At 32.6% G+C, this 10647-nt stretch overlaps 2 protein-coding genes across 2 annotated transcripts; one reads left to right on the plus strand and one right to left on the minus strand.

Annotated features, from left to right (window-relative positions):
• Window positions 1-1884: 1884 nt before the first annotated feature.
• LOC125859217 (uncharacterized) lies at window positions 1885-4785 on the plus strand. The gene is made up of 5 exons (XM_049538917.1): window positions 1885-2131; window positions 2356-2510; window positions 2818-2916; window positions 3041-3148; window positions 4393-4785. Exons 1-5 carry the CDS (start codon window positions 1885-1887, stop codon window positions 4783-4785), a joined length of 1002 nt encoding a protein of 333 aa, XP_049394874.1.
• Window positions 4786-7663: 2878 nt separating this feature from the next.
• On the minus strand, window positions 7664-10647 carry LOC125859683 (probable pectinesterase/pectinesterase inhibitor 59). The gene is made up of 2 exons (XM_049539479.1): window positions 9589-10647; window positions 7664-8466 (listed from the first exon to the last, which is right to left on the minus strand). The coding sequence occupies exons 1-2, from the start codon at window positions 10493-10495 to the stop codon at window positions 7772-7774; spliced, it is 1602 nt and encodes a 533-aa protein (XP_049395436.1). The 5' UTR covers window positions 10496-10647; the 3' UTR covers window positions 7664-7771.

The following is a 10647-nucleotide window of genomic DNA, read 5'->3' on the forward strand; positions in this document are numbered from 1 at the left end:
TGTTTTCTCATTATTTTGAACCTTATGTCATGACACGTGATCACAATGTGGACCGTAATGATGATGGTGGTGTTGTGGAAGATCTTGAAGGAAATTTATCAATCTTCTCCCATCCAGGTCGATTATGGGGAGAAGCAAAAAAAAGAGATTTATCCCTTGAAGAAATCAAGGCTGCCCAAACTTATATCTTACTAAATTGTGAGGAGGTTGAGCCATTTGTGAGGTAACAAAAGTTAGTAATATTTTCTTAATAATAAAACATATCTTTATTCACAAGTTTTAGATTTAACTTATTCTGTTGTAATGAAGTATGTTCATGCAACACTTGCAAAAAGAACTTTCAAATCTATCTCAGGGTCAACTAGACGAGAGCCTTGAAGCAAATTTATCTACATGGTTCAAAGAATTTGTAAGGTTTCATAGGTATTATCTTCTATACGATAATGTACTTAAATTAACTTTTGAAACTTAACGAAGTCTTACAATTTTTTAAAATAGGTCCGATGTCATCCTATTGAGAATAAGTTCTTGCATAGTCTTGCTCGTGGACCATTGATAGGCGCTACATGCCATTCTGTTTATTTTGTTAATGGATACAAATTTCACACATAAGGTCATGGTAGCACAAGATCAACAATGAATAGTGGAGTTTGTATCTCATATTCAAATTTTGGTGATTATTATGAACGGATAAAAGAGATTATACAAGTGGAATACCGTGAAACACCTTTGAAGCAAATTGTGTTATTCAAATGTGAATGGTTTGACCCAACTATGGATGTTGGTGTCAAAAAGCATAATCAGTACAAATTGATTGATATTAATTATCGTCGTCGATATAAAAAAATATGAACCTTTTATTCTTACAATGCAAGCAACTCAAGTGTGCTATGTGCCTTATCCGAGCAAGCAAAAGTACAAGGATGATTGGGTAGTTGTATTGAAGGTCAAACCTCAAAATGTTATTGAACTACCAGATGAGGAAGTGGCGATAACTTCAAAACTGAATGTTCCATTCCAAGTTGAAGAATTTGAAGTCCACGAGATAGATATGAGAGTTTTCATTGATGAAAATATACCCTTAAATGATCCAAATAGAGATGTTATGGAAATGGATGAACCCATTGATGATGGTTTATTGCAAGAGCATTATGAAAGCCAAATAGAATCCACAGAAGATGAATATGAAAGAGAGGAAACTAAGGAGGATGAAGAGGAAGACGAAGAGGAGGAGTTTGAAGAAGACATATATAGTGACTAGTGTTTGATAGTCTGCTACTGTATCTTCACCGTATTTTGTTTTAATTAATTTTTCTCCAAATATTATCATTTATTTAGTTTTTGCTTTTCAATTTAGGATGATTAATACAAGTAACTTTTAAATTTTAATCATGTGTGCTCTATGTATTAATTTTAACTTTAAATATATCTATTTGTAGTGTTAATATAACCATCAGGTTTAGGTGTCTTATCAGAAGCACATGATCTGATGGTATCCAGTTTACTAATTTGTTTCTTTTCTTATATGATCTCTTCTCCATATGGTTAAACACAATGCTAACTGTTTCACTCCTATATTTGTAGGCATAAGTTGTTCCAGTTGATCTGCTAGCTCTTTTAGAGGCATTTTTAATAGTTTAGCACACTTTCACTTGATTGGAAAAATACTTTAGCGAGGTAGCTTAATTTGATTTACAGTAATGATAAATGTTTCACTCTAGGTTCTGTTGTTGCAATACTTCTTATAATTATTATGGGTTATGCTTAATTTTATTTTGTACCAGTGATAGTCTAACTACACTGTTATATTTATTTTTAGGTATGACTTGAGGCAGAGGTCGTGGCAAGTCCTTAGGTAGGAGTAATCCTGCTATTCACGTAAGCATGCCAACTATTCCAATGCCCACTATAGTTTCTCCTAACCAAGGTGGTACCCCAATCATTGACGCATCAGCTCAAATTAACACCCCAACCATATCTGAGACACTTCCAGTTACACAAAATCAGAGTAATCCAATAGCTCAGGATCTGTCTACTCAGAGCATCCCAACATGTCATGGCAACCCAACTGCTGAAGGTGATATATCCACTCAAAACAACCCAATAGGTCATAGAAACACAATTGTTGAAGGTGATTCTAGTAGTAGCCACACACAGACCCATATTTTTCTAACTTCTGCAGGGTTAGTCCACTCTTTACTTATATCCTCATAATTTTTTGTCATGTAGACATGTCGAGTAATGTTAGATTGTTTCAATTCAACTAATATAGTGAACAATTGATGGATCTGAAAATTCGGTAGCCTAATATAATCTGAGTATTCTCTCTGTTAGAACTTACATATATAATGTCAGATACTAATATTACTTTTGATTTACACATGTTGGAACCTTCTATAACATGCTCTAGTTTCATAACCAAGTCTTTTAGAAGTGAAGTTGATCCCAATGGAATCAATTGGAGAAGTGTTTCAAATGATGTAAAAGATGGTTATTTTGGAGAATTCAAGGTATGACTTTTCATCGTAAGTGAATTTGGAAAGTATATTCACATTTATAGATAGGATATTAATGTATTACTTTTAAAATTCTATTGGGATATTTCCATTAGTGAAAGTGAAGTGAAGAGACATTGGTTGGCTAAGGCAACAATAAAATACATTAATATCCTATCTATAAATGTGAATATACTTTCCAAATTCACTTCTAAAATTTCATTCTAAAATAAAAGGGGGAGGAGTTGGGCCAGGTTTTGTACCTGAGCATATGTGGGAAAGATGGTTGTAACTTTGGGGAACTGATGAGTCTATTAAAAAGTCAGAAACAAATTCAAAGAATCGTCGTCGTGGCCGTGAAGTTGCTGCTGGGACTCACACGGGTGGCTCTATTTCAATTGGAGAATATCGCAAGAGACTTGTAAGTATATATTTCACAAATTATATAAGTAACATCATGTTGTCTGAATATAAACACTTGTATTTTAAATACACATAATGTAATAGATATGATTGTATCTAAAAGTGGTTTATCTTCTATACAGGCTATTAAAAAGGGTAGGGATCCAACACCAGTCGAGTTACATTTGCACGTACATACGCATGATCATGATGAAAAGTCTTTTGTTGATGAGCGTTCTCGAATTGTCCATGTAAGTTCAAAACTTTGAAACCTATCTAAAAATATACATGTGAATTCGCATTAGAAGGGGATCTTGACTAAAAATACAAGAAGACAGTTAGATGTTATTTCTAGTACTTGAAGATGTGTTGGTTTGATGTGGCATACCTGTTTTTTGTTTTTTTGATGTCCAAAGAAGTGGAATCAAAGCTACTGTCCCAGCTATGTGTTTGTTTGCCCTTCCTTGTTGCCTTGTTTGGTATCTATATCTACTTTGTTACTTGTCTCCTTATATGTTTGTTGGAGACCAATATATAGTTGTAGCATGTATTCTTGACTATCTGGACAGAGTAGAGTTCTCAGTTCTCACTTAACTCTAGAACTATCAAGCTTAATATGCAACTTGGTTAAAGAGTGAGTGTCATTTAACATGCTATGTGTGTACTGGAAGGTTAAGTGGCAAGTGATTGACTAAAAATCTATTTGTGTATTGATGTTAAAGTTCACCATCTTTAATAATGAAACAAATCACAACTGTAAGTAATCAACTCATTGATTGTAAGCGGCAAGTATCTTCAAGTTAAATGTGTTGCAATCAGCTTAAAAGGTTATGTATTTTATACATTTCCAAGTAATGGTTTTCCTTGTTTATTTGCTTTAAAAATCTTATATGGTAAAGTAGTACTTGTTAGATGGTAAGCCTAGATGACCTACATCTTTGCTTAAGTCATTACAAAAAAATCTTAGCTTAGTGATAATGAGCATATAAAATCTACAAAAGTATCTGCATTAGTTACAGGGGTAGGGCATTCCAGCTAAACAAATTAGCTAAACAGTTAGACTTCAGATAAGAGGTTTGAGTTTTTGTGCTAGCAAAGCATCTGGTGTTGCTTTCTGTCCATAAATACCAAAAGATGACTGCTGGGACCATTCCCCAAATCTTTCTGATGATTTTATCAACTCTCCAAAAATACCAACTTTCATAGCTTGCTTCACTGCCTGAGGCATGACCCATTTCAATCCAAAAGTTGTAAGGAAGAAGTTCCAAGCTTCAGTAGTAACTGCAGTGTAGAAGGACATGGTTGATGCTTGCTGAGTTTTGCTAACACAAATAACACCAGTGTGAGTTCTTTTGCATAGGTTGTCTTGGGTTAGACATGCCCCTCTTACAAATGTAAAGTGTGTGGTTTCCTATTCTTTAGAAACTTACATAGTTGACCAATATATTTTTTTTCCTGATCTTTAATGCCCTCTCTTTACCTCTATTTATTACAGGAAACATATGAAGAGATCTTACAGGAAAAAATGGCATCTCAATCTGATATTGATCAATCTGAAGCATATAACCAAGCTATGGGCGGAGAAAAGAAGAGAAGAATATACGGTCTTGGATCTGAAGTGAAAAATTACTACAAGCATAAGCTTTGTGCCTCATCATTTGTACGACCTTCAGTTTCTCAATCAGCATCAACAACAAATATGGATGAATTTGTAAAGGAAATGCTTCCTGCACTTACTAATCGTTTTCTTCCTGTTATTATAGAGCGGGTACAAGAAATGATTACTCCCGTTGACAATCCGTCACCTTTGACCCCCACAATGCCTCCTCCTGCTACTACTAGTGAGGTTGATCCCTTAGTTTCAAGTGACGACGATGCTATCCCATAGTCCCCTGCAGCTTTAACTTTTGATATTTTCTGTTGTTTTGGAAATTACAAATTGTGTAGTAACAATAGTTTATGAATGTAGCTACTTTTAAGAATAGTTGATACATTGCTTTTGATGTTTTGCACTAAAAATATGTGATTTGAATTTTGCTATCTACATATTTTGAACAGTCTAAGTATTATTTCATGTGAATATTGGTTATTTTAGGGGTATTTAATAATTGTCATTTAATTTATTTCGGTAGTGTAGATTTAAAATAAATAAATAAAATTATTTTAAAAGAATTTTTTTAGCAACAACTTTAATGACGACTTGGTCGTTTCTATAAAAAAAATATTGGCGACGAAATAGCGATGAACTTTTAAGTGGAAAATGTGCAGAATATTTTGCGACAGATTAGTGACCGACACTCCGTCGCGAAGTTATCCAAAGTGACGAAATAAATTATGAAATTTGCAACGAATTATCTAAGTATAACGACGGATTAATCCGTCACTAAAATGTGGCAACAAATATCGTTCATCTCTAAGACGTTGCTAAACTTGCGACGGAACTCATTTTTTCGTCACTGAAAGATTATTAACGAGTGAAATAGTAACAACAGACAATCCGTCGCTAATCTGTCACTAATCCGATATAGCGACGGAATATTATCGATTAGCGACGGATTTCGTCTGTCGCTAAATGCTGATTTTTTTGTAGTGGGCCTAAGTAAAATGAGTTTACGAGCTATAAATTTAAACACATGACATGCATGTATTGGCTTGGTGTATACACCCGGTGCGGGTAAGTTTTATCCTTTTTAAAGTTATTACTATTTATTACGTGGTGTCTTTCTATTGAATAAATTTAAATCTTAACCCATCAAATTGAATAACATATATATAATAAAGGAGAGTAGTTTGCAGTGTGGTTAAGTCAAGTGACAAGTTAATGAAAAGTCACTTGGCAATTTTAAAAATAAGTTTTTTATTAAATTAAAAATAGAAATTCATAGGTAGAAGTAGGGGTGTTCACGGGTTGGTTTGGATCGGTTATTGGTCAAAACCAAAACCAAATCAACTTAATCGATTTTAAAATTATCAAAACCAAACCAAACCAAATATATTATACATTTATTGGTTTGGTGATTATCGGTTTCGGTTTGATTTGGTTCGGTTATTCGGTTATTAACCATACATAAAAATAAAAGAAACAATTCATTTAAAATGTGAAAAAAGTGACAACAATCCAATCAAAACGAAAAATAGTTAGAATGGCTTAAATTATTGAACTTTCGATCACTAAATTTACTATCAATAAAGCTTTAAAATTCACTAAGTAAATTATAAAGATTTGTCATACACACTCATATACATGAAATCAATAAGATAAATGTTCATCTTGGGCATTTTTCAGTCCCACAAAGATTTGTCATAGACACTCATATACATGAAATCAATAAGATAAATGTTTCATCTTGGGCATTTTTACTTTCAATAAGTAAATTATAAAGAAATTTTAATGAAAATATGTATAAGATCTTTAAAATTGTTTATAAAAACAATATATTAAGTATGTATATTAATAAAATATATGTATATAATTCATCGGTTCGGTTCGGTTATTTCTTCGGTTTTTTTCAAAATAAACCATAACCAAACCAAATACTATCGGTTTTCAAAAATCTAAAACCAAACCAAACCAAACCCAAATAAAATCGATTTTATTTTATCGGTTTGGTTTGGTTTTTCGGTTTGGATCTGTTTTTATCCAAACCGTGAACACCCCTAGGTAGAAGAACTCTAAATTAACTATTATCATTTTATAAACTTATCATTTTCATACACTGTAAAATAAATTGAAATACATTTGATTTAAATATAGATATAATAATGATAATAGTAATAATAATAATAATAATAATATAATCAATAATAATAATAATAATATCAATAATAACAACAATATTAATATCAATAATGATAATAATAATAACAATAATAATAATAATAGCAATAATAATAATAAAAATAATAATTAGTAATGACAATAATAGAGAGAATAATATTACTAATAACAAAAATATAGTAATAATAATAATAATAATAATAGTTGTATTAATACTAGTAAAGTAAAATAATAATTAAGAAAATAAAAAATAACAAATACAAATAAAATAAGATAAATGAGGAAATAAGAGGAAACGGGGGGTGGGGGTGAGGACTGAGGGGGCTGGAATATTTTATAGATTTCAAATATTTCTCTCAATTTAAATATATACCCCCTACAATAAAAAAATTAAAATATCATTGTACTTAAAAAATTAAGGGTAAGGAAGAATAACAAAAAGATCTTCATTTTTTTAGAAAATTAAAATATCATTGTACTTGAAAAATTAAGGATAAGGAAGAATAACAAAAAGATCTTCATTTAAAAAAAAATAGATATGATATTTAAATTCAAATTTAAATGAATTTTGAATGGTAAGAATTTTAACATCTTAGCTTCTCCTATATATACTCCTAAAGTGATTATACTATTTTTTTGTTATTTTTTTTTTTGTTATTGATCATTTGTTTTATTAGTGAATTTATTTACTCATATATTCTTCATTTGTCGAATTTATTTATTGCATTCTTCAATATTATTCTTCATTTTCTATAAATCTTATATGAGATTTGTTGTCTATTCATACTCATATAGTCCTGATTATGGGAAATTAGGAAGTGGGAGGGGGGGTGTACGTTTGATTGAGAAACAATATAATAGTTCATTTTTTTTCTAAAATAATATCTTTTAAAATGTTTGAACAAGACCTCATTAATCTAAAATACTTTAAAATAATAGTTTAATATTATCTGCTTATCACGCGAATACGTATGCTAGTAATATCCATTTATGTGTCATAATGGCATGACACGTACAAAAAAGAAGAATCAATGAAGAAATAAGAAGAAAAATAACAAGGCAAATAGAAGTGTGTAATAATAATAACACTTGTTCTTCACAGCCCCGCAGTGAATGGCACCCCAGTTGAAGGCAACCACGCCCGGCCAGCTATAAGGCTTGCAACAGTATACTTAGAAGCAACATTCCCATTTGTTATGACATGATAACCAGGCCACTTCACCCTAAACCTAGTCGAAGACGCTGGTCCAATATTACCATATTCTGCATAGTACAAGGTACTCAAAGCAAAATTAGAATCTAACCATGTCAACCAACCTGCTCGATTAACCAATGTATCTAAATAAGTCTTCATGATAACCGTTCTCGAATATTGTTGCCATGGACGTCCTAAATATGTTTGGAACGATCCAATTACTGGACGAAGATCAGGAGCTGCCATAATCCTAGAGTTGTGAATTGAAATTGCTGTATTTTGAAAAGGATCGTTTCTTCCTTGTGCTGTGACCACGTTTACTTGTCCCCATAATGGTTTACGGACGTAAATCATGCAATTTTGGAAAACAACTGCAGCGTTGCCAAAGATGAAATCTATGGTTCCGTAGATATAACATGATTTGTAGAATTGTCGTTGAGATTGGACAAATAGGGTGTCTTGATAGCCTTCGAAACCACAAGCATAGAATACTGATAGATCAGATGCTGATCGTAGAGCTACTGCTTGACCGTTTTGTGGCCCTGCTGTGTTTCGGAATGTGATGCCTCGAGCAACGAATCCAATTCCATCCACCCCTAAAACATCATCGTTTCAAATTATTTACAAATCAACTATAAAGACTTTTAGTAAGTACCATATGCTTATTATTTTATTTGTAAATATGTCAACCCTGTTTCTCAATCTCAGAGAACATGTTCGTATGGCAGAAGGATACCTTTTATTTTAATTCAGAAAACTAAGATCTGACCTGATAAATTACAGTATATTTAAATAGTAATTTGAAAATGCAGATTGTTCCCCTTAAGAATTATTGCACGTGAAAGGAATTGAATGCAACAAAATGATCCGCCAAAGTAGCATTTGACCTTTAATTAGCTTAATATTTTTTGTTTTGTCCTTTTGATTTTAGACATTTCTTAATATTTTAATAAAAAGTATGTCATGATCCTTCCAGTGACAGTATTAGGGAGGTGGTTAACTTCCGAATCCCGATATAAGGGAAATTATGCCAATTTGGTGTAACTTAACTCACATTATGCCTAATCTTCCCTAAAGTCTGTGTTGGACGTCAACCCTTACACCAAGTAGAGTGTAGAGAGAGATAACAAACCTACATCTTCAAAAGCATATAGGTTGGCCTCAACCTTTTTGATGGAATTGTGTATTACTATGATTCTCCACCTTATTATGCTATGAAGCAATTGGGACGAAGTATAGTAGATTAGTCTCATTGAGTCATGGTCAATGTACTATGAATATTATAGCTAATATATATACCGTTTGACTTGACATAAGTGATAGATATTTGTGTGATTATAAATCATTCCATTAAGAATAAAATAGATATTTTATAGTCAAATTATTTACTAAGTGTTTAAGAAATGCGTAATCTTTTTGGGATCGACTAAAAAGGGAAGTGAATCATATTCTTTAGCCGCGAAAAAGAAGTTGAGCAAAATTCTTAGACATTTCCCAAAAGTTTGTTCGGTCTACATGGAATTCCTCTGCTGTTGCTGTTTTTCGTAGTTTTACTTAATGCCAATGAACTAGAAGTAGCTAAGTCCCTTGCATTATGCTTTTGTAATTATGCATTAATCTACTTCAATGCATGAAAGATGAAACCATAATAATATAAAACGGAAGAAATTAAACACAAAACTGAAAACGAAACAGAGAGGGAGCTCGAAAGTCATTACCAACAGTTGCAGTACTGTAAGTTGTGAAACCAGCAGCAACACTGCGACTTCCTGTGATTATAGTGTATCTTAAGCCATCACCAACTAACATGATTTTCCCCATCGTAGGACCTACCAAAATATTCTCTTTATAAACACCCCTTTTGATATATATAACGATTCTTTCATTTCCAACTCTCTTTGATGCTGCATAGTTTATTGCAGTCTGAATGGACCGAAATCGACCTGATTTATCTTTAGCCACCACATAATTCGCCTTAGTAGCCATCAATTCTATCGACGAGGTTTGCAACAGGTTCCTTTCCCTATTCGTAAGCCAATTTGGAAATCCACCAACTTGTGTGGTATTTTCCGCGTCCATGAACTCACCATTCACAGCTAAACAGTTACTAATCAGCTGTGAAACATTAGTGGATAAATTTGGCTGGAGGATGTTGGAAACATTGAGATCATTCGATCCTGATAGACAGGTCTCGATGTTTGTCAACGAGGCACTGAGCCAAGTTTGTGCATCAAAATCAGAACTTGAATTTGATTTAATTCCATCAAGACTACGGCTCAATTGGAGGATAGTATCATCCATGAGCTTTTCACAATCCATCCACACTAACTTCTTTCGTTTTCCCCTGCAATTTTGACTTACATTCTTTGCATGACTCTGCACTTGTATTACATGATCCATAGCCACTTGGACCGTCATGGTCCGAAACTCGGATTTATTTTTGGGTTGGACATCACCAGATGACATAAAGTGATTACATGGATCAGGATGAGGAGTTTTGCTACACCACCAGTTAATGTCATGATCATTTGTTTCTTGATCATCGGTATTGGACAAGGATTGGTTTAAGAACAGAGAAAGAGAACAGAGTATAAGGAGTAAAGAATTGAACTTATAATTTGACATTGTGTTTATTAATTGAACTTGTCGATAGAGTTAGTGACTTCTTATACTAGTAGCTAGAGAGAAACTGGAAGAGAAGTGCAATGTCAAAAGACAGTTGGCTTATGAAATATTTTGGGTGGCAAATTCAGAGTTCTAAGAAAATGAAACCACAA

This window comes from Solanum stenotomum, chromosome 3 (genome assembly GCF_019186545.1).
Source record: "Solanum stenotomum isolate F172 chromosome 3, ASM1918654v1, whole genome shotgun sequence".
Classification (NCBI taxonomy): Eukaryota; Viridiplantae; Streptophyta; class Magnoliopsida; order Solanales; family Solanaceae; genus Solanum; species Solanum stenotomum.

What these genes read in the sequence shown, in the direction of transcription:
- LOC125859683 (XM_049539479.1), bottom strand. Translation starts at nt 10,495, where the DNA reads ATGTCAAATTATAAGTTCAATTCTTTACTCCTTATACTCTGTTCTCTT. An exon ending in TTACAGTACTGCAACTGTTG is followed by an intron (nt 8,467 to 9,588) that starts GTAATGACTTTC and finishes ATGATGTTTTAG; the next exon opens with GGGTGGATGGAATTGGATTC.
- LOC125859217 (XM_049538917.1), top strand. Translation starts at nt 1,885, where the DNA reads ATGCCAACTATTCCAATGCCCACTATAGTTTCTCCTAACCAAGGTGGT. An exon ending in GAGAATATCGCAAGAGACTT is followed by an intron (nt 2,917 to 3,040) that starts GTAAGTATATAT and finishes TCTTCTATACAG; the next exon opens with GCTATTAAAAAGGGTAGGGA. An exon ending in AGCGTTCTCGAATTGTCCAT is followed by an intron (nt 3,149 to 4,392) that starts GTAAGTTCAAAA and finishes TATTTATTACAG; the next exon opens with GAAACATATGAAGAGATCTT.